The sequence below is a fragment of the Lactuca virosa genome, chromosome 4, assembly GCF_052849685.1.
Source record: "Lactuca virosa cultivar CGN04683 chromosome 4, Lactuca_virosa_CGN04683_v6, whole genome shotgun sequence".
NCBI lineage: Eukaryota > Viridiplantae > Streptophyta > Magnoliopsida > Asterales > Asteraceae > Lactuca > Lactuca virosa.
Window position 1 is genome coordinate 131,832,017 of NC_136429.1, and position 25,318 is coordinate 131,857,334.

Here is a 25,318-nt window from a genome sequence, read left to right on the forward strand (position 1 = left end):
TAAGTTCAGTAAATATGGTTATACTTATAAGTTTAAGTATAAGTCTGTAGCATTGGAGAAGTTTCAATGTGAGACAGAACGAATAAGAAGAATCAAAGTATGGCAGAAAGATAAAAGTTTCTCAAATCTGAAAAGATGGGAGAGTACTTTAGTATCATGTTTATGATCATCTTAATGATTAAGATACCATATCACAATTGGTCCTCTAAAGTCATCTTAGTGCATTCTTATGACTAAGAAGAGGAGTCATGAATTGTTGAAATGGTTAAATCAAAAAGATGAGTCATACTTCGTTCCAAAACAATTCTTAGAGTCATACTCCAAGATTGTAACTTGAGTGACATATCTTAAAGAGGGGTTGTTAACACTAGTCAAATGTAAGAGTAAAAGGTTATCTACTCTTGTACATTTGAAATTGGTAAGTTGTGATGTTTTGGATAAAACAGAGACCAACTTAGGCCAATTGTGTAAAGTGTTAGTCTTGATAAAGAATCCGCACTATCTCTTGAATATTTGACAAGGGAGTCTTATATGTCAAGAGGACAGTGGGAGTCTTAAAGCTCTTGAAAGTTTCAAGACTTAATCAAGAATAAAACCTAAAGTCCTTCACTAGCACACGACTTGAGGTTTATAACCTATCGTGTTGAAATTTTTGTGCCTATTCAAGTTGGCTTTGCATAGGAGTTCTGAGAGTTCTCAATTGGTTGCACAACTACTTGGAAGCAATGGCAGGCACCTGAGCTGCCAAATGGCAAGAATTTAAGATTGCACAAGTTTAATCAATATGAGTTTGGATTTGTCACTAACCTTGTCTTGTGATTATGGTTTTGACAAATTCATATGGATAAGAACACATACACTATTAAATCTAAGTGTCATAAGGTTTCTCTCCGATTCATGAAAATGATGGTGAGGAAACACTTTCACTAAGTAGATTTTAGCTAGATAGCAATTGTGATATTTGCATTCTCAAAGTCGTTAGTGGAGCGTGTGTGGTTTACCAGCACACTAACATGGACTTGTGAGAAGTGGCAAAGGTCTAAACAATTGAGACTATGATTACGACATCCCTTTTCATAGTTCTAAAATTGTTTAGACACACATGTGAGCTATCTAAGAGAGGTGTATGATTTTGATAAAGTTTTATCAAAACAATCTAGTATCAGAAATCTGAACTTTGGTAAGAAAGTCAGCTGATTTCTGAGTACATGTCAAAGCTAGTGGGAGCATAAGTGTTATGCTAATAATCATCATGTTAGTGGGAGCATGATAATTATGACAAAGGTTGCAAGTTAGCAATGTTAATTATAGAAAACAAAAGTTTCAATTCGTGAGGTTGCAGGGGTTGAAAAAGTTGTTTTTCTATAATTAAGGGAGAGGAAATTATACTTCATTTCAATTCTAAAAGGTTAGATTGAGATTTTAATCGTATTTAATCAATGATATATATATGAATTTCATGTTGGAATGGCTCAACATAAGGAAATTCTATATATGGGTCCATTATTTGCGTTCTAAAATTCGATTATGATTACGGCATCCCTTTTCATAATCTGAATTTTGAGAACTTGGCAAATTGAAATGGAAATATTATAGCAAAAGACTGGTTTAGTCTTTATGTGAGACATCATGAATCGTGTCCCATATGCTTCGGATATAGGATCGATTACATGTGCTATATTCATCCTTTCTAAAATTTTCCAAATGCCTGGGGCATTATGAAGGGAAAAGGTCTAGAATTGGATATGACTAAAATGATTAAGCAATTGTCGAGGACAATCTAAGGTTTACCAAAGATTGGTTGCTCAAGGACAGTTAGAAGTATAATGTTAATTCTGGAAGGACCATATTGACATAATTTGTAAGGAGGCAACTCTTGTTCAGAAGTGATAGTCAAAATGGAATATGGAAATGTTTCAAAGTTAGAAATTAGTCAATCTGTGTAAGATTAGGAAACTTAATGAAAGAAGGATGTTTCGAAGGAGCTGATCTCCTTTGGAATCCTCTGTAATGATTGTTGTCAAGTCTTTCTGACTTCGTGCATAATCATTAAGAGGATCAATGCATATAAGTTTAGAATCTAACAGATTTCAGTAAATGGCATGAATTTGGAATTCTTGCATTTGCAGTAAGGATTTGGGACTGTGAAAAGAGGATCATTGGAGTGATGTTCAATTGATCTATTTTACAAAGTAAAGATCATAGACAAACATAGTATGCATACTTGGTGTATGGCATGACTAGTGTTTAGAAAACATAGTGTACATGCTTGGAGCATGGGACAACTATTGTTTTAAATTCAAGTATAAAGTTGATAAAACCGAAACAATGAATAATGAGTAATCAGTATGGTGATAAATAAAAGTGTTTATTTATATTCATAGGGTTTGATACCATATTTGATTCATTTATTCTTGTGTTTCACTTTGCATGTTTTGACTTCCAGAATAACTAAGTCGCTCTTCCTGAATGATTAAGTTATTCAAACCATCCACAGTCGGTCATATGTTGGAAGTAGATATGAATCAAGACTGTCATGGGTTGGTTTGTAGAGGTCCAAGTTGGTGGACAAAGTGGTGCTACAACACTCATGAGTGCTCATAAGTTCTGAGTATTGGATTCAACCCGCGCTCATTTGAATCACTTCATGGATTTTATCACGAGTGATCATGAGACGATAATATCTTATATTCTTCAAACCTAGAGATATGAGTTGTTACTATGAGTTGGTTATACATTGATTACACGAAAACGCATTGGTAACTCGATGTTATAAAACGTGCCTTTGTGTATGATTCAACAAGTAGTAGAACAAGCCATATGAGTCGAAGTTTATCCATTCCTTTTACCTTCGGGATAAAAGCGATATCTGTGGGCCCCTCGATGATTTAAAGATGATACATGTGAGTGCTTGGCCAAGCCAGGACTGATTTGATTTGTTCAATCAGTCAGTCATCATGAATCGGAAATCGGGAAACAACAAATGGACAGAGAGAATGATTGATAATCCATGTCTCAGTCTATATGATATCTAGAATGGAGGAATATATGATCCCTTATCTAATGGACAAGTCATTAACAAAGGTCAGAGTTCATCGACAAGGTCAGAGTTCGACATAAGCTTTTGAGAGCTACGATTGCTGATCGGTTCCTAAAGTCATACGCAATAATAGTTTTAGACTTATCCAAGTGGGAGACTGTTGGATTAATGTCTAAGTCCATAACTATAATTGGTAAGACTTGACCCGACCCGGCATGGTCCATTTGGGTTGCATGGCATCATGCATTTGGATAGACTATAATGAGAGAAATAACACTTAAGGTTGGTTAATATATTATAAGTTCTAATATATTAATAAGGTTATTTAATTAGTATTGATCAAGAATTAATTTGGAATTAATTAAGTGATTAAAAGGAGACTAATTAAATATATGGGTTGATTGTGTAAATCATTCATTCTTATATATGTGGGCTTGTGATCCAAGATTCCTTATGTTGGACTAAGTCCATGGGGTGACCCATGGATACTCCATGGAGGTTAAAATCCATGGAGCATAAGGAATGGGTAAAGTTATGAATTACATGGTGTAACCCTAATAGCCACCATATAAAAGAATCCCATGGCTCAAGAAATCGTGCACTAATGTGTGAGTGTGAGGGCTAGACGATTTTAAGGGGTGTTCAAGTTTCTCTCAAGTTATTCCAAGTGTATTTGGTGTTGTGTGAACCATTTGAGGTGTCACACTTGGGGCACTAGGCACTCAAGCTTCATGAAGACATTCTACATCAAAGAGGTATGTATTCTATCTTGTTATATTTATTATTTTGTATGCTAGATTAGGATAATACCTTGGATGTTCATAATTGTATGTATAATAGAGAAAACATAGATCCAAGGTATTTAGGGTTGCATGTACACTTAGGAGTGTTAGAATGCTCATAACCCAACAGCCATAAACTACTAGGGTTTCGCCAGACGGCAGATTAAGGCGTACAACCTTTTCGTAACACATGATGTCGGCACGATGAAGACTCAACCAATCCATGCCGATAATGACGTCGAAACTTTTAATTGAGACCGGCATGAGATCGATCGAAAATGAATGGCTATCTAAAGTTAGGGTACACCCTATGTATATACTGCTAGTGCTCTCTGTCTTTCCTAGCCATTTCTACAGTGAACGGTTCTTTAAGTGCTCGTGATTTTTGCTTAAGTAAATGAGCAAAGTTTTGGTTCACGAAACTCCTCTCCGCTCCACTATCAAACAAAATGCATGCATAAGAGTTATCGAGGAGAAACGTACCAGTGACCACTGTGGGGTCGGCAACCGCTTCCTCGTGGCCTATGGCCAGAACTCTTGCTACCCCACAGGCATTCCCTGCCTTCGGGCAGTTTCTTTTGTAGTGGCCTACCTCGCCATAACCGTAGCAAGCTTCGCCCACTCCTGTGCCGGGGACTTGGTTGATTGGCCTCGCCGGAGCTTTACAGAAACGGGCTGTGTGCCCCTTCCTGTTGCAGTTCATACACTGCATTTCCCGGCAGGCACCGACGTGGTGGAAGTTGCATTTGTTGCACTTAGGCAAACTTCCAGCATACTGCTTTACCGGAGCAGCAGCGGCAGGTGCTATCGCAGCATGAACTGCCACGACCTGCTGCTTTTTGGCAGCCTTCTTCTTCTTTTTGTCATCCCAGAACTTCCGCTTGGAATCAGCGATTTTGGTGGGTTCTGAGATGGCCAGGGTCGTTGTTGCGGCCGGGGTACGAACCCCATGGTCTATGAGCCGATGTGCCAATCGCTTGGCACTATCAAATGTAGTGGGGTTTGAAGCCAAAACATTGCCCTGGTATGGAGGCACCAGCCCCCATATGTACCTTTCTATCTTCTTTCCCTCTGTATGAACCATGTTGGGACAGAGGGCCACCAGTTCGCAGAACCTGGCGGTGTAGGAGACTATGTTGGAGCCCTTCATGGTTAGGCTCCACAGTTCTTCCTCCAGCTTTTGGATTTCGCCCCTCGGGCAGTATTCCTCAATCATGAGGTCTTTCAAAGTTTCCCAGCCCATTTCGTTTGCCACTACAAGAGTTAGTGACTTGACATGGCTATTCCACCATGTCAGGGCTTTTCCTTCGAAAGTGCAAGCGGCAAACTTGACTTTACTCGCTACAGAGCAGGAGCAAATCTCGAAGATCGACTCCGTCTTTTCGTACCATTGCGAGAGGGCAATGACTCCGCCAGTCCCTTTAAAGGACATTGGCTTGCAGTTGGAGAAGTCCTTGTAGGAGCACTCTCTCAAGCGCACAGGGATTTCACCATGATTAGATTGAACGGGGGTTCCTCCTCCAATGGAACCAGAAGAATGATATTGTGCCATGGCTGTAGCCACAGCCGCAGCTACAACATCATTTAGAGCTGTCGTATCGAATTGAGGAGCAGGTGGTGTTGCAGTGATTGGAGGATCGCGTCTTGTCGATCAACGTGGAGGCGTCTTTTAACTATAAGTTTAGAAAGATGAAGACATTGATAAGAATTTAATAGGAAAATTGATGAGAATGACTCATGGACTAACTCTCCATAGCCCAACAACACAATTGAATAACACGATTGAAGGATGATCTAGTGCTAGCAGATGATAGCAATTGGATATTGATTTCCATAAGATTAGGTATCTGTCAATAATACTGGTATTACAGATGTAACAAGTTTGGGAAAAATGACCTAGAAGTAGGCCTTACATCAACCAAGATGGGAAAATTTTGACAGACAACTACCTAATCAAGACCTAACGGGTCTAAGATTTACAAAGATAGGAAATTAGTCTAGAGTTTTTACACTAACTAGGTTATATCCAAAAGAGAAGTCGATGAGACTCTAACAGCGACGAGAACTACTAGAGTGAGTTCTTGACTCCGACAGAAGACGTTCTATGTCCCTCACGCGCCTATCAAATCTTGCTTGCTGAGCTCGAAGTTCCTTGACTTCAGCTTGGGTTTCAGCAAGTTCCCTCTACATAACTGCATTGCGGACCTGAGTCCTTTCATGAGCAGACTCTAGTTGGCGAATGCGGACTGTGTTAACGCCAGAGTTGGCGTCAATCTCCACGACTCGGTCGATAGTCGCTCGACCTTGCTCGGTGTTCTGAGCAATCCTACGAACCATGATGGGTAGGACCCTGTCAGCTGAACCTCCCTCAGTGAGGTTGTAGAAGCTTATGTCTCCATTGTAGGGAATGGTTTGACCCTGTTCTTGACTCCATCTATTCAAGTTTGTGGCCCACAGAGGTGTGGGTCGTTGAAATGTTGGACGATGGTTTGGGTTTAGGTCTTGAGCAGCTGGGGGTTGGTTGTTGACTTCCGGCTCTGAGTCAGAATCATCAGAAAAGCCTTCAGCTTCGTGATCATCCAATGGGATTGGGTGATCATCTTCTAGCTCCTCTCCCAGCCATCCTACATTGCCGTTGTTGGGGTAGTACGGGTCTCCGGGGATATGGAATCCGGCCATGATATCTACGCGAGAAAAGGGATAAAGAAATAACTAAATAGACGCACTAATTAGATAATTATAAGATGATCTTTATCAGTTACTTCAACATTTGCGTAGTGCATACAAGTCATATGTAACCAAGACATGATAGACCTTCGAATAAGTGACCCTAACTCTAAGCCCACAACCAAACAAGGAACATGAAGTAAAGCAAAGATCACAGATTCTAAGTCTATGATATCCCAGATACATATAACCTTAGCGTATCCACTCAGCAACTATTGATATACTAATAAAGACCTTTAGTTCTCAGATAAGTAATTAATAGTAACACAAAATACTCCTATAGTATTTTAAGTTTATGTTCTGTTCTACTGTTCTCATTGTAGTAGTGTTGGTAAGTTTTTAGACTCGTTGCAACCTTACAACCACACTTAGGCACATGCTAATCACTCCTAGGATAATGTAGTTGATCAGGCTACATCTTCCCAGGGTTGACCATATGTCTCTAAGTCTACTTGTGCTGCCCAACAATCGTAATACTTTTGTTCTGTCCTAGTGACACTGATTTTAGTATGAATGCAGGTATGTATACTTGGTTAAATATTTTATTATTTAAAAGTATAAACTCTTTATCAGAGTATTTTAATCCCGCTGTGTTTATAGTTCGTATATCTTTTATGGGTTGATACACTCGATTCACTATAAACAATGCTCTGATACCAATATGTCACACCCCAAAACCGGAACGGCAGAATCGTTCGGGGGTGGAGGACGTCATGTACAGTATCACAACAATGCAAAGTAGTAAACAAGCAACAACATCATCCATTGCATTAATAATATAATTTCATACAAGTGTGTTCTGTCAAGTTAAATAGACACCAAAAATATGTATCAAAATAAAAGATGAGTCTTGAACGAGCTCCATCTTCTCAAAACCTGGCACCGGTACCTGTCTACTGGTGACCTGAGAATACAAGTTATTTTGAAAGAGTTTATCAGCTTTAAAGCTGGTGAGATCATAAGTATATTAGTGTCTGTATTTGTATGAAAGCATTTGTAAGATGTTTGTAAGATGTTTGTATAAGTTTGTAAAGGTTTGAATTCTCCTAGAAAACCCTATGTTTCCTACTAAAAGTAGCCTTCTACCAAGGCATCTAGTGTCTGTGTGTGTGTCTCTTGTAAGAGTATGTATTTTCCCAAATCTGACTATCATTAACCAAAAATATAGTTTTTACATTACTGTTCATTGTGTGAATGTTCACAAAGTGAATGTAATGGGAAAATGAAATAGTACTGTAGTGTTGAATTAAGTAACTAATGCTGTACTAACTACCTTAAATCAATTGTTATTTAAGGTACCATGTGATCGGCTTGTATCCTGCTATCGACTCTAGTAAAACGACGATGTAAGACGTCGTAAGAAATGACGTTTGGCACCCATAGACTTGCAAGTCCCACTGTAGCGAGCAACAAGGTGTAGGATAGTCAATCCAGTATAGATCTATACACAAACTCATACGCTCCCCAATTAAGGAGATTCTGGATACAAAACGGTCCGTTACGTGGCTCACATAACTGTAATAATGTATATGTAATGTATGTGCTAGCTGTTTGTGTGTTCTTCCTCTGTCTAGCCTGTATGTATGTTCTCTCTGTATGGTATTGTTTGTTTCTCTTCACTATGTATTATGTTTGTTTCTCATCACTATAAGTTATGTTTGTTTCTCATCACTATAAGTTATGTTTGTTTCTCATCACTATAAGTTATGACACATGTATGAACTGACTCATTGTATGTTTCATTGGTCTAGTAATAGATTTGTAACTTCCTAAACTATACCTATTATAGTTTACTAGTAATGTTGTTTGTATGTATGAACATGTTTGTATACCCTTGCTACCCAAAGGTATTGAACAGTTGAGGTGTGGGGGAGTCACCCCCGTATAGATCTATTCACAAACTCTCGCTCTCCTTCCAGGAGACTTTGATTATAACTACAGACTACGAACGACCCTTGGAGGTATCGCCCGTTATTACTCACTTAACCCAAATAACATTGATTACTATTGATTAACGACCTGAATTTGTTTACTTTGATTACGCAAAAGCCATTGAGGGTCCCTTTAATATGAAATTGGGTCATCGAAGGCCCAATAACATTTATTATTATTATCTCTTGGGCCCAAAAATCATGTGGATGGATCACAAAGGCCCAACAAGCATGATTGGAACTTTCAAGCCCAAAGTTCTGAATGTTTACTTGTTTTAGGTATTGCATAATTGTTGGAAGGTTTGATTGAACGATTGTTATTTTTGTATCGACTCGAGACCGGTCGATTTGTTTATAACGATATTTGGATTTATACGTGTATCCATCTTTCAATTTTTGTAAGTCGTAGTTTAGTATTTTTGACTCAATATTCTAGAAATAAAATAATTGACTTAAGAATATTGGTTTGACCTTTTCAGCCCTTCTTTAATAAAAATGACAATTGTAGTCCTTTATATAAAAAGAGACATTTTTGCCCTTAAACTCTTTTCTTGACACTTTTGAGTCATAGACTTGTTCAAATGATATTTTTAGCTCAAACTTATTCTTTGGCAGTTTCAGCCCTTCCAGAAAAGTGTTTTTCGGTTAAAGACCAAACTTTTGCAATTTTTACAATTTTGGCCCAAAATCCAAAAACTTTACATTTTTGATCCTTTTTGGAAAAGACAAGCATTTTTAACCCTTGAAATAGTTTTGTTTAACTCTTTATCCGCTGTTTTGAAGAATTTACCATTTCAGCCCTTTAAAAGTCATATTTTTCGCAACTTTGGGCTTAATGGGCCGAAAAGCCCAAAAATTGGTCCATTAAGCTAATATTTACATTTCAAGTCCCTTGAAGAGCATAATATTCATAAAAACATTTGTTGTAACTGTTTTGACTCTTTTGACCCTTAAGAAAACCGTAAATGACAATTTTTAACCCAACTTTTGTTTATTTGACAATTTAAGCCCAAAAATGGGTTTTTATGTTGCAATATGTTTATCAAAATCTTAGAAGTTAATATTCATGACTTGTTTAGTGTAATATAACTTAGATCATGTTTGTTTTCCTTCTTATGGCATAGATCTCGAGATTTCTTCCCTTTTGCTTACATATTCATCACAAAAACACATAAAATCACACATACATGCATAAAATCATACATAGCATACACATACACATAGATCTACACATTTTCTTGTATTATCCCCCATAAAACATATAAAAACCGAAAAGAGAGGGGTATGAACTCACCTTTGTTTGTTGTTTTCGATTTAGGAGGAAGAAATGAAGAAAATTTGGTCCTAGCAAGCCTTCTTGGAAGATCTCGAACTTAGAGGTTTCTAAGATGGTGATCATGAGTTTAAATGAGTTAAGGAGAGATTTTTGATAATACAAAGAATCTAGATCATGGATCCAAGCATGAACTTACCTAAGATGATGATTTTTGTGGAATAACCTCCTTGGAATGCTTCTAACTCTCGAAAATTTGATGAAGAAGAAGGAGTGTTTCTTTGAGAGTGTTTGAGTGAAATGTGTGTGTGTGTGTCTTTCCCTTTGTGGTTCTCGGCCGAATGAAGAAAAAGAGAGAAGGAGAAGAGAGAGTGATGATAAGATGGTTGCTTGGAAATATGAGTTATTGCATGGAGAACCAAAATATAATAAGGAGGTGGCAAGTGGAAAGTCAACTCTTTCCCCCCCTCATTTATGTAGTTGGGCCGAGAAGAGGAGAAGAAGAAAAAGAAATTGGGCCTTTTTGTGCTTAAGTCCATTTTATGGCCCAATTAGGTGATTTTTCGGCCCATTGGGCTCCCATGATGGTTTACGGCCCAATTTGTCAAAATAATGGGCTTCATAGTCCATTAGAGTTAATTAGGTTAGTTATGGCCCAATGAGGCCCATTAGGGTATTTTATTTCATTCTAGGCCCAATATGGCCCAAAATGTTAAAATAAGTGTAAGTGGGTCCAATTAGAGTCCACATAGGAGTTCTAAGCCCAAAATAGTCAAATTGGAAAACTTATTGGTCCATTAGGCCCAATAAGGAAATCCTAGTCCATAATGGACTTAACCCGGGATTTCTATGTTTTCCAATTCTTAGTTGACTATTTGCAGTGCTTGTATAAGGTGTTTGATGGAAGTTTTGTTGTTATTGAATAAGCATTATACATGTTTTCTCATTTTGGTTCACAAATGTTATCATTGTTGTTGTTACAAAGCATCAAAATTTCTAGTTGTGACATCATCCCCCCGTTAGAGGGAATTTCGTCCCGAAATTCTTTTGAAAGCTAGATTTGAGAATGCGAGAATAGGTGAGGGTACTTCTGCTTCATTTGGTCTTCACGTTCCCATGTGAATTCTGGTCCGCGTCTTGCGTTCCATCGAACTTTCACAATCAGAATGCGACTTTGCTTAGTACGCTTCACCTCCCTGTCCATGATTTCGACTGGTTCCTCGATGAACAGGAGATTCTCGTTGATTTCAATCTCTTCAAGTGGAATGACGAGAGTTTCGTCGGATAAACACTTTTTCAAATTGGAAACATGGAATACGGGGTGTACACTGCTGAGCTCAACGGGTAGCTGCAGTCTATAAGCCGCTGGACCTATTCGGGCAAGAATCTCGAAGGGTCCAATGTATCGAGGGTTTAGTTTTTCCCATTTCCCAAAACGGATCACCCCTTTCCAGGGAGAGACCTTCAATAACACCCTATCCCCGACTCTGAATTCCAAGGGCTTTCGCCGCTTATCGGCGTAGCTCTTTTGTCTGTCTCGTGATGATTGCAGTCGGGCTCTAATTTGAATTATCTTCTCGGTCGTCTCACGTATGATTTCTGGTCCCATTAGTGCATTGTCTGATGTTTGTCCTTTTGCTAACTGAGTGTCCCCTACCTCTGCCTAACACAACGGTGATCTACATTTACGCCCATACAATGCCTCGAAAGGAGCGACTTTGATGCTCGAGTGATAACTGTTGTTGTATGAGAATTCGATCAAAGGCAAGTGGGTATCCCACGACTTTCCAAAGTCTATCACACACGCGAGAAGCATGTCTTCAAGGGTTTGAATGGTTCGTTCGCTTTGACCATCCGTTTGTGGGTGGTAGGCAGTGTTCAGGTCAAGTTGTGTTCCCATAGCTTTCTGAAGGGATTGCAAAAAGCGTGAAGTAAACCTACTATCTCTATCTGAGATGATAGATATTGGCACTCCATGGAGTCTCACAATTTCCTTGATATAGATCCTTGTCAGACGTTCCATCTTGTATGATTCTTTTATTGGCAGGAAATGAGCGGATTTTGTCAATCTATCGACTATTACCCATATGGTATCCAAACCATCAGTCGACTTGGGTAGTTTGGTCACAAAGTCCATAGTAATCCTTTCCCATTTCCACTCGGGAATTACCGGTTGTTGTAGTAATCCCGAGGGCTTCTGATATTCCACCTTTACTTTAGCACATGTGAGGCATTTGCTAACGTAAGTGGCAATTTCTGCCTTCATGTTAGGCCACCAATAATGTTGGTTGATATCCAAGTACATTTTATCTGAACCCGGATGAATGGAGTATCGCGTCTTGTGAGCTTCATTCATGACTACTTCTCTGAATCCCCCAAGTTTAGGGACCCAAATGCGGTTCATGAAGTAATATGTTCCGTCCTCCTTCACTTTGAAATTCCCTTCCATTCCACGTAGCGCTTCGCTCGTTCTGTCTTCTGCCTTCATGGCATCCGATTGGGCTGCTCTGATTTGCGAGGTCAGGTGGGATTGGATAGTTATGGAGAGAGTCTTCAAATGACGATTCGAGTAATCCTTCCGACTCAAGGCATCAGCTACTACGTTAGCTTTACCTGGGTGGTACTTGATTTCGCACTCGTAATCGTTCAGCAATTCAACCCATCTTCGTTGCCTCATGTTTAACTCTTTTTGATCTAAGACGTGCTGGAGACTCTTGTGGTCGGTGAAAATGGTGCACTTGGTACCATAAAGGTAGTGCCTCTAAATCTTCAGGGCGAAGACCACAGCTCCTAATTCCAGGTCATGGGTGGTATAATTCACCTCATGTGTCTTCAGTTGTCGGGACGCATAAGCTATCACCTTTCCACGCTGCATGAGTACACAGCCTAAACCTTGATTCGACGCATCACAGTAAACTACAAAGTCTTCTGTTCCTTCCGGCAGTGATAGTACCAGTGCACTGCAGAGTGCTTGCTTCAGAGTTCGGAATGCAGCTTCTTGTTTATCCGTCCATTCAAAAGGCACGCCCTTTTGTGTAAGTAAGGTAAGTGGCTTGGCTGTCTTGGAGAAGTTCTGAATAAACCTAAGAATTGACGAATTTCGGTGGGTGTCGTTGGGATCGCCCATCCTTTGATAGCTTTGACTTTAGAAGGATCCACATGTATCCCTTCCTGACTAACAACATGACCCAAAAAGTTCACACTACGGAGCCAAAACTCACACTTAGAGAGTTTTGCGTATAACCTTTCGGTTAGCAGGGTTTCCAGGATTTGTCGGAGATGTCGGCCGTGTTCTTCTTCGCTTCGGGAATAGACGAGGATATCGTCAATGAAAACGATGACAAAGTTGTCGAGTAATGGTCGGCAGATTCGATTCATTAGGTCCATGAATGTGGCAGGGGCATTCGTTAGACCGAAGGACATTACGACAAATTCATAATGTCCATAACGAGTTCGGAAAGCGGTTTTGGGAATATCCTCTTCCCAGACTTTGAGTTGGTGGTATCCAGATCACAGATCTATCTTAGAGAAGTGACTTGCTCCTTGGAGCTGGTCGAATAGATCGTCGATTCGTGGAAGTGGATAGCGGTTTTTCATAGTGAGCTTGTTAAGTTCCCTATAGTCAATACACATCCTAAAGGTACCGTCTTTCTTCTTAACAAAGAGAACCGGAGCTCCCCAAGGTGAGAAGCTGGGTCGGATGAATCCTTTGTCCAAAAGCTCGCTGAGTTGACTGGACAACTCTTGCATCTCCACGGGAGCCAATCTGTAGGGCGATTTGGCGATGGGAGTAGCTCCTGGCACTAGATCAATTCGGAACTCGATTTGTCTTTCTGGGGGTATTCCTGGAAGATCCTCCGGAAAGACATCCGGGAAATCGCAAGCCACAAGGATGTTTCGAATATTGATCTCTTCTTTGGACTTATCCACTATATGAGCTAGAAACGCCAAGTCCTTCTTTCGTAGATACTTCTGTGCCTTAATGCACGAGATAAGACGAAGGTTCATGCTGGGTTTGTCTCCGTATATAATCAGGGTTTCGTGATTCGGGAGGCGAAGGCGAACGGCCTTCTCGTGACACATAATTTCAGCATGGTGGGGGCTTAACCAATCCATGCCGATAATCACATCAAAACTCCTAATGGAAACAGGCATTAAGTTTATTTGAAAGACGTGATGATTTAAGGTCAGGGTACATCCATTGTAGATTTCCCCAGTGGATTCTATTTTCCCATTGGCCATTTCCACCGTAAAGGTTTCATTAAGCTTCTGGGGTTGTTGTTTTAACAAATGTTTGAATTTATTACTCACAAAACTTTGTTCTGCCCCGGTATCAAATAGGATGCATGCATAAGTGTGGTTTAGGAGAAAAGTACCGGTAACAACAGCGGGATCCTGCACCGCTTCTCCCTGACCCATAGCTAGCACTCTTCCTGTTCCTCCGTTCCCAGGGTTGTTGATGTTGGGGCAGTTTCGACGGATATGCCCAGTCTTTCCACATCCATAGCAGGTGGGGCTTGATCCTGTGTTATTGCCGCTATTGTTGGTGTTGTTGTTGTTGTTGTTGTTGTTGTTGCGGTTGTTGTTGTTTCCTTGTTGTTGGTTCTGGGGAGGATAGGTCCTGCAATACCATGTCGTGTGACCCTTCCGATTGCAACTGGTACAATGCATCTCTCTGCATTCGCCATTATGATGAAGACTGCACTTGTTGCATTTTGGGAGATTCCCAGAATACTGCTTAGGGGCACTTGGATTAACTGAGGCTGGAGCATGTGGTGTGGAGGGAACTTGGGTGGTTGCAGCATTGACTGTCACTGTCTGTTGCTTCTTTGACGACTCTGAGCCTTGTCGTCCTTTTCTTTTGTTGTTCTTTCCTTTCTTGTTGTCACTCTCCTTCTTGCCTTCAGTTTCCACTGGCTTCTCGCCCTTCTTGCTGTTGTGGTCGTACAGTTTCTTAGCCAATATCTTGGCACTGTCGAAAGTTTCAGGATTTGCAGCTATTACATTTCCTTGAATTGGGGAGGTTAATCCCCAGATGAATCGTTCAATTTTCTTTCCCTCTGAAGTAATCATGCCAGGGCTCAACAGTGACAACTCGCTAAACCTTGATATGTATGCAACTATGTCGGAATTTCGGACGGTGAGATTCCATAGCTCTTGCTCCATTTTCTGAATTTCGCCTCGCGGGCAGTACTCAGCCATCAACATTTCTTTCAACTCTGTCCGCGGCATAGCGTTGGCTACGGGGAGAGTCATGGCCTCTACATGTCCATTCCACCAAGTAAGAGCTTGGTCAACGAATGTGCATGCGGCGAACTTCACTTTCACCTCCTCGGGGCATTCACATATCTCAAATACCGATTCCACTTTTTCCATCCATCTCTTTAGAGTTATCATTCCACCCGTGCCATTAAAGGTTCGTGGCTTGGCGTTGGTGAAGTCCTTGTAAGAGCATGTCTTGGTAGGTCCTTGATTTGCTCCGTTGTTCGAACTCCCAGCCCCTTGTCCATTGACTCCACCATTGTTCCCTTGGTGGATTTGCGTCATGGCTGCAGTAACCGCAGCAGATACAGCTGCTTGGAATGCAGCTGAGTTGACTTCAGGTGGGGTTGATCCATGGTTTCCACGGGTTGGTCGTTGGGGCATCTTTCTGTCATGGAACGGAAAAATGTTGAGTGCCTATGATTTTTGTGAGATTGTGGTCCTATAAACTAGGTGTATTGCATGAACTTAAGTAGTTTCGCATGTTATCATACAATCATGGATACCTAACACATAACTGATAACAACATCATAATAGAACACATAAAATTTTCCATTACTATTATCCACATTTTGATACATGAAAATTTGCTCGAAAGAGCATACATAAGTGGTGCAAGTTCGGCAGCGTAACGGCTCTATGAGTAGTGTAATCACTTAAACATAGAGTCGATGGTACATAGCATAGATCATATAATCATAATACTAAGGATAGGTATGACTAGTCCTAGTCATGGCGGGATGTGCCAGAGGGTGGTGCTGAAGAAGTTGACGCTCCCTGAAGGCGAGCCACTTATTGTTCCGCGTCACGGAGGCGAGTCTCCCACCTCACCTGCCTCATGTGGAACTCTCGGATGACCTCTCGCATCTCCTGTTCTGCACGCTCGACTCTAGTCCGCATCTAGCGCATCTGGTCAACGGTGCTCTGAGCCAGGTCGCCGGTGTTCCGCAGTCGTCTCACCATGACCGGAAGCGCGCGATCAGCTGGTCCTCCCTCCCTCAAGTCGTAGAACTCGCGTGACATGCCAAATGGAGGTCGTTGTCCCTGCTGTCTGCTCCATCTCCAAAGATCGATACCCCAGGGGGTGTAGGGCCAGTCGGACCCATCCGGTGGGCGGGCACCCTAGTCGGGTAAGGGGGGTTGATGACTTCGGACTCCGCGTCCGAATCACCATCATCGCTAGGTTCCTCCTCGAAGTCCTCTTCGACTTCCTTTTCTAGGACCTCCACGGGCTCGGCAGGTCCGCCCTCGACTTCCGCCTCAGGTTCCTCTTCAGACCATTCCTCAGGGTCTTCTTCAGGTTCCTCCTCCAGCCATCCGTTATTTCCCTGATTAGGAAAATACGGATCTCCGGGGTGATGGAAGCCGGCCATACAGTCTGCGAGAGTATATAAATGTACTATTATTCCTAAGATGTTTTAATTATTATGTAAATTGAGTTGATGTTCTTTTCTTGGTAACAAAGGGGTACGTTTTTAGGTTTACCGTCCATCGAGGTTTTCTCGGAGTATGTAATAGTTGTACTTCGGAGAAAATGTAGTTGATCAGGCTACATCCACCCCTTAATACAACTAAAAACAATCCCGACTTAACCAAGATGTCAGTATTTTCTTACTTGATTTGGTATTATGTTCTTTTTCCTATATCGCACAAGTAAAGATGTTTTTATCGTTGCGTTTTGTTTTGTTTTGTTCAGAGTGGTTTTAGTCCCTCTTTGGTTTATAGTTGCATATCAATGTGGGATTAGATATGCCAGTTCACTATAAACAGAGCTCTGATACCAACCTGTCACACCCCCGAAACCAGACGGCGGAAACGTCCGAGGGCTCGCGTGACTTAAATTGAATATCATCACAATGAATATACATGAATCATAACATAAACATCACCATGCATCAATACATTACAACTGATATTGTTCACATCCAGTACATTGTTTTAAACATTACACATTCATAACATAAATTGTTCGAGAGTTTTTAAAACATAACATCCTAACGTACTTGATATTACCCTGCAGCTTACCTGTTACCTGAGAATACAAGTTATTTTGAAAAACGTCAACATATGAAATGTTGGTGAGTTCATAAGCAGGGTTGTGATAAAAATGATTTGTGTAGTTTGTAAAACCGAGAAAATCCGATATTTTCTGAAAAGACAGTTGTTTATCAAAGTGTGGAGATCCATAAGTTGATGCATGAATGATTTCAAAACGTGTATAAAAAGGGAGTTTTGTATTATAGTTATAGAAGGATACAAGCGAGTGATGTTGATTTCCTCGAAAAACCCGATGTTTTCCGAATACATAAAATACAGTTACTTCTCAAATTGTTATACTGCCACAATGAATGATTTTGATTACTCTTCCTTGATTATTCGGATGGTATTGGATTAATTAATTTTTGTGAGTCGTTATAACCATGCATAATAATGACTAGTTCGTCTGTCTTGGCTACCTATCGTGTGTCGGGATTGATCTTAAGATTTTGTCACCCTAGACTGGCCGAGTCTAACTGTAGCGAACAGCTGAGGTGTGGGGGAGTCACCCCCGTATAGATCTATACACAAACTCTCGCTCTCCTTCCAGGAGACTTTGATTATAACTACAGACTACGAACGACCCTTGGAGGTATCGCCCGTTATTACTCACTTAACCCAAATAACATTGATTACTATTGATTAACGACCTGAATTTGTTTACTTTGATTACGCATAAGCCTAACAAACGAGGAGAAGAGGAAAACAAAGTCCTGCTACTTTCGTGAGTTATTTTAGGCTGTTGGGTATACGAAGGACACGTTGGTCCATTTCGCATTTGATTACTTGGACCTTAATAGCAGTGCTAGTGGGCCACTAAGGCCCAATAGCACTTAAAAGCCATTGAGGGTCCCTTTAATATGAAATTGGGTCATCGAAGGCCCAATAACATTTATTATTATTATCTCTTGGGCCCAAAAATCATGTGGATGGATCACAAAGGCCCAACAAGCATGATTGGAACTTTCAAGCCCAGAGTTTTGAATATTTAGTTGTTTTGGGTATTGCATAATTGTTGGAAGGTTTGATTGAACGATTGTTATTTTTGTATCGACTCGAGACCGGTCGATTTGTTTATAACGATATTTGGATTTATACGTGTATTCATCTTTCAATTTTTTGTAAGTCGTAGTTTAGTATTTTTGACTCAATATTCTAGAAATAAAATAATTGACTTAAGAATATTGGTTTGACCTTTTCAGCCCTTCTTTAATAAAAATGACAATTTTAGTCCTTTATATAAAAAGAGACATTTTTGCCCTTAAACTCTTTTCTTGACACTTTTGAGTCATAGACTTGTTCAAATGATATTTTTAGCTCAAACTTATTCTTTGGTAGTTTCAGCCCTTCCAGAAAAGTGTTTTTCGGTTAAAGCCCAAACTTTTGCAATTTTTACAATTTTGGCCCAAAATCCAAAAACTTTACATTTTTTATCCTTTTTGGAAAAGACAAGCATTTTTAACCCTTGAAATAGTTTTGTTTAACTCTTTATCCCCTGTTTTGAAGAATTTACCATTTCAGCCCTTTAAAAGTCATATTTTTCGCAACTTTGGGCTTAATGGGCCGAAAAGCCCAAAAATTGGTCCATTAAGCTAATATTTACATTTCAAGTCCCTTGAAGAGCATAATATTCATAAAAACATTTGTTGTTACTGTTTTGACTCTTTTGACCCTTAAGAAAACCGTAAATGACAATTTTTAACCCAACTTTTGTTTATTTGACAATTTAAGCCCAAAAATGGGTTTTTATGTTGCAATATGTTTATCAAAATCTTAGAAGTTAATATTCATGACTTGTTTAGTGTAATATAACTTAGATCATGTTTGTTTTCCTTCTTATGGCATAGATCTCGAGATTTCTTCCCTTTTGATTACATATTCATCACAAAAACACATAAAATCACACATACATGCATAAAATCATACATAACATACACATACACATAGATCTACACATTTTCTTGTATTCTCCCCCATAAAACATATAAAAACCGAAAAGAGAGGGGTATGAACTCACCTTTGTTTGTTGTTTTCGATTTAGGAGGAAGAAATGAAGAAAATTTGGTCCTAGCAAGCCTTCTTGGAAGATCTCGAACTTAGAGGTTTCTAAGATGGTGATCATGAGTTTAAATGAGTTAAGGAGAGATTTTTGATAATACAAAGAATCTAGATCATGGATCCAAGCATGAACTTACCTAAGATGATGATTTTTGTGGAATAACCTCCTTGGAATGCTTCTAACTCTCGAAATTTTGATGAAGAAGAAGGAGTGTTTCTTTGAGAGTGTTTGAGTGAAATGTGTGTGTGTATGTCTTTCCCTTTGTGGTTCTCGGCCGAATGAAGAAAAAGAGAGAAGGAGAAGAGAGAGTGATGATAAGATGGTTGCTTGGAAATATGAGTTATTGCATGGAGAACCAAAATATAATAAGGAGGTGGCAAGTGGAAAGTCAACTCTTTCCCCCCCTCATTTATGTAGTTGGGTCGAGAAGAGGAGAAGAAGAAAAAGAAATTGGGCCTTTTTGTGCTTAAGTCCATTTTATGGCCCAATTAGGTGATTTTTCGGCCCATTGGGCTCCCATGATGGTTTACGGCCCAATTTGTCAAAATAATGGGCTTCATAGTCCATTAGAGTTAATTAGGTTAGTTATGGCCCAATGAGGCCCATTAGGGTTTTTATTTCATTCTAGGCCCAATATGGCCCAAAATGTTAAAATAAGTGGAAGTGGGTCCAATTAGAGTCCACATAGGAGTTCTAAGCCCAAAATAGTCAAATTGGAAGCTTATTGGTCCATTAGGCCCAATAAGGAAATCCTAGTCCATAATGGACTTAACCCGGGATTTCTAGGTTTTCCAATTCTTAGTTGACTATTTGCAGTGCTTGTATAAGGTGTTTGATGGAAGTTTTGTTGTTATTGAATAAGCATTATACATGTTTTCTCATTTTGGTTCACAAATGTTATCATTGTTGTTGTTACAAAGCATCAAAATTTCTAGTTGTGACAATATAGTATCTTTCTAGTTTCCGTTCATATTAGATGTCATGTTGACTTTTTGTTCGTTAAAGTTTGTTATGGTGGGTCTGTTAGAATTGGTTACTCCTGGCAGTTAGAAGTTAGTTTAATCACAGTTAATTAACTTAACTAGCATTAGTTAGCTGTTAGATGATGAGTTAGTAGTTAGTTAAGTCTTTTTTGTATATAAATATTGTTCTCTGTATTCATTGAGTAGAATTCAATACACATGAACATCTTGGTTCTTTTCTCTTGTTCTTACTCTGATAATATGGTATCAAAGCACTTTTTCTTCTGTGCTTCCGCATTCATCGTATCAGTGATTCTTAATCACTGATTCTTCAATTTTTCTCTTCGTGATTCATACTCTGTTTTTCATCTCTTTTCTTGTGATTTTGAGATTTGATCATGTCTGATTCAATTCCTTCAGTTTCTACACCTAGTTCTTCACAAAATGATGTTGGATCATCTGATGATCCGTATTACATTCATCATTCTGATAACCCTGGTACATTGCTTGTTAATCAAGTTCTCACAGGGGACAGTTATGCCTCTTGGTCACAATCGATGACAATTGCTTTGTCCGTGAAGAACAAACTTGATTTTGTTACTGGAGATCTACCACGACCTTTGTTAACTGAAGTTAATCGTTTAAAAGCTTGGAATCGAAATAACAACATTGTTATTTCCTGGATCTTGAATTCAGTATCAAAAGAGATTTCTGCTTCTGTCATATATCTGACTACTGCTTCTGCAATCTGGAAGGAACTCAAGGAACGTTTTCAGCAGAGCAATGGTCCACGTATCTTTCAAATTAAGCGTGATCTGATGAATCTCACTCAAGGAGATGATTCAGTAAGCACTTATTTCATTAAATTGAAGGTTCTATGGGAAAAATTGTCTAATTTTGAAGTTCACTGCATCTGTGGTTTGTGTACTTGTGGAGGAGCAAAGGACATCGAACACACCATGATGTTCTTGATGGGATTACATGAGAAGTATGCTCAAATTAGGGGACAAATTCTCCTAATGGATCCAATTCCCACTGTTAATCGTATTTTTTCTTTATTGATCCAGGAAGAACGTCAAAGAGAGATAAGTACTCCTTCTATCAATAATTCTCCCATTGCTTTCAATGTTCAAAGTAAATCAAATTCAAATCAAAGGTTTAAATCATTTTCAAAGAATCGATCATCTCCAGTTTGTTCTCATTGCAAAAGATCTGATCACACTGTTGACAAATGTTACAAACTTCATCTCCAGTTTGTTCTCATTGCAAAAGATCTGGTCACACTGTTGACAAATGTTACAAACTTCATGGTTTTCCACCGGGTTATCGTTCTAATCAAGGAAATTCACATGCTAATGTTGTTTCTGATCAAACTTTTGTTCCAATCAACAATACCAAGGAGGATAATACAAGTGATTCCATTACTAATCTTACTACACAACAATGTCAACATGACATCTAATAGTTCATTGTAAATCTAAATGGATAACATATTTTTTGTTATTATATATTACAAAATTCACCAACTTACAAAAACAGGTTTGAACCCATATCATGCAAAAAAACCCTTTACAACTTAAATATAGTATTTCAACCTAGGAGATGAATCACATAACGTTCACAATTTGCATTTCATAAAACTAACTATATATAAAACATGGGAACAACATGGCTTACACAAAAAACCAAACACCATCATCATCCCCTATAATCAACCAAAAACCTCAAATCCCCACAAAACAAATCAAATTATTTAGACAAAGAAGACAATAAATAATCAACCCCCTTTTCATCACTAATGATTACAAAGTTGTTTCAAGTTTTGGGACTCAATCCTCCCATGAACTTTTGCTAACTCGCACGTATGTTTTGTTATAATCTCATAAGTTGAAGCTCTCTTCCATGGCACTATTCCAAAATCATCATTATAATCCTCCATTCCTTCCACAAAGTATTGCCATGCAAAAGATCCTCCACCTGCCCCCTTTTTCTTTGCAGATTCATAAATGACATCATATACGGTTTTGTAGAATTGGTCTCTTTGTGAAGGGTTAAAGCCTTTGTTTAAATCTGATAAACCAAATTCTGTAAACATCACGGGTTTCTTCAACACTTGGTCCCCATCTTCAATGTGGGAACGCATCCATTTGGCAACAAATTTTAGTTTTCCTTCAAGACTCTTCTTTTTAAACCTATGGAAACAAAAATAACATAACTAGTTCAATTTAACCTTTTCTATAATGGTTTTACTTATGATTTCAAAGTCCAGTGCCAAATGAACAACATGGTAAAAATAAGTTGTTATTTATTGCAATAGATACGGAAATTCAGGAAATAAATATAATTAAGATGATGAAAAGTTACCAATGGTCAGGATATATATGAACAGAGGCAAAGTCAATGGTGGAGGGTGCAGAATTGCGAACAAAATCAGCTCCAAGATCAGCAGCCCAAAATTCTGGATTGACTGAATCTTTCTTTGGACTTTTTGGGCCATAAAACCCTTCAAGCCCAATAGTCAACATATGTTTTCTATCGATTGATTTTATAAATGATGACATTTCTTCTATCCAGTCCTGCATTTATTTTCCACACATTTGGAATGTAATTACAGTTAGAATTATTATATGCAAGAAATAGCAAAGTAAATTAAATTACTTGTAGGGTGTCACCAGAAGCATCAGTGATGCAACGAGGCTCATTAATTAACTCCCACCCAAAGATGGTGGGATCATCCCTGTACACAACTCCTGTGATGGAGTTCTTCCTTGTCAAGATGGTCTGCAATAAAATAAAACAATTTGATTTATGAAACAATTACTTTTAATTTATATTTTTCCTATTATAGCATTGCATACTGAAACATCTACCCACACTACAGCAATTTTCACTGCTATAATTGGGTAGATTTGTCCAAGTATAATGTCCTAATAAGAAACCACAATGCTATAAATATAATTAGGTAGAATTTTCATAGTATAAAGGATTTTAGTAGTAAGTAGGGTATTATTACCTTGACATAATTCTTAAAATAAAGGCGAATTGATGGATCAAAGAAGAAGGAATCATTAGAGGCACTCAAACCAACACCTTCATCCCATGCCCATTTCACATACTGAGTCTTGCCACCATATGCTTGGAGGTTATTAACCAGGCTAAACAAAAGCCGTATTCCAACTTGTCTTGATTCTGCAATCACATAATCCAATGCCTGCAATAATCCCCATTTTTCCAATCGATTAAGTGATAAACATTTAAAAAAAACATCTATAACGGAAAATTTATATACAAAATAATCCAATAAAAGTAGGGGAAGTAGTGCATCTTTTGGTCCTAAAATGAAACGGTGTTTTTCATATTTTGTATAAAAATCACTTGGTTGCATAAATATGGTTAAGCAATTTTGAACAAAAGTATCAAGTAAACTGTTCTTCTTTTCCCTTTTACATTTACACAAATTTCCAACAATCTGTGTCATATTTTTAATGGTATTTTTAGAAAGTAGGACAGTTAGTTTGCAACTAAAACCACAATAATATAGCTCAGAAAATCAGTTATTTGGATTAAGAATACAAAGCATGAATCTTTAGCATCAAATTTGAATTGTATCAACCAATCAGAAACGAGAAACCCAAAAGGGACCAAGTAAGTATAAGAAAATATAAACCACATAGACAAAGAAAGCATGGACAAATTGCACACGTTACCACCTACGCCATAAATTTAATCTTTATAATCAAATCGTATCAAGAATGCCACTATGAATGAATGAAAAAAAAAAAAAAAAAAAAACATCCAAATAAAAACATAAATATTTATACACAAAACAACAAGTTTTTACCTTGAATACGACACTATGAATGAAAAATACAAAATTATATCCAAAACAACACCTTGAATAAGACACTATAAATGAAAAATACAAGCTCCCAAGAAAAAATCAAAAATTATACACAAGAGAACAAGTTTTTACCTTGAATACGACATTATGAATGAAACGTATATGAGAATTTATGTACAAAAGAACAAGGTTTTACCTTGAATACCCTCTCATCAAATTGTCCAGGGGCAATCTGAAGGGCATTATAGTCGCCATCGTTAAAAGCCCAAGTTCTACACACTGTCAACCCCATTTTAGCTGCAGCTTGAAGCATTTCTCTGATTCTTGGACGGCTATAATCATGAACAGCATGATCCATAAACCAATACGAATTCCAACCATTGATGTAAAAAAGTTTACCATCGACGATGAAATTAGTCCCATTCCTCTCCACAAAACTCAATTTGGGGTCAGTTTTGTAATTTACAGATAAGAAATCCCCAAAAGACAGGTAAAGAAAAACAAGACAAGATGCAAATCCAAGTATTGGATAAAGCAAATTATTGCTACCCATTATTGATTTAACCATAAATACCAAGATTTAGAAGGGATTTTCTTGAAAAAGATTTGATCTTTCTGAAATCAAATAATCCACGCAGATGACCCAGAACAGATTTTTAATTGGATCTTCAGGTTTTTGAGCTTTTCCCCAAAATCTTTGGAACCCCAGATGTAAAACAAGGTATTTTAGCACACCCAGATCCCGTTTTCAAGATTCTACTCAAAACTTAACGAGAAAGAGAAACTGAAGTCCAATAGAACCTAAATCAAATGAGATGCATCACAAGAACACACTGTTGAGAGTGCATTACGCGTCTATTCTGTGTGTGTGTGAGAGAGAGAGAGAGAGAGAGAGAGAGAGAGTAGGTGAAATTTAATGGAGTGTTGTCCAGAACAAGACTTTAAACGATGGAAATGGACGTAGGGTATGAAAAAAAGGCAAATAACAGAGGAAAAACACACCTAACAATCTAACATGTATCGACTGCAGATTTTGTCGAAAGAAAAAGAATCAGTGAGAAAATTTTAATTAAAGGTGGAAGGAGGGGATGGTGGTGTGTGGTGGTGGTCTTTTTGACATCGGTTTTAAGAAGTGATCAGATCTGAAGTCTTGTTTATCCAGCAACTTTTTTGGCTTTTTGTAAGACAATTTGTGTGTCTTAATATTTAACAACAAATGAACAATGTTTTTGGTTTTGCAACATTTTGATTTAACTTTCTTATTTTGTTATGGACAACTAATTAAAAACAATAGCAAATTAGTGTAGATAATGTTTTAAAAACCGGTTTTTTAATTGAACCGGTGTGGTGACCGGTTTCCGGTTCTACGGGTTTAACCAGTTCGACCGTTGGGTTAACCGGTT

General features: G+C 38.6%; 1 protein-coding gene across 1 annotated transcript; it reads right to left on the reverse strand.

Moving 5' to 3' along the window:
* Positions 1-21,691: 21,691 nt before the first annotated feature.
* LOC145107408 (mannan endo-1,4-beta-mannosidase 2-like) lies at positions 21,692-25,071 on the reverse strand. Its single transcript, XM_079044278.1, has 5 exons — positions 24,112-25,071; positions 23,088-23,285; positions 22,733-22,855; positions 22,439-22,650; positions 21,692-22,266 (listed from the first exon to the last, which is right to left on the reverse strand). The coding sequence occupies exons 1-5, from the start codon at positions 24,481-24,483 to the stop codon at positions 21,870-21,872; spliced, it is 1,302 nt and encodes a 433-aa protein (XP_078900404.1). The 5' UTR covers positions 24,484-25,071; the 3' UTR covers positions 21,692-21,869.
* Positions 25,072-25,318: the final 247 nt, after the last annotated feature.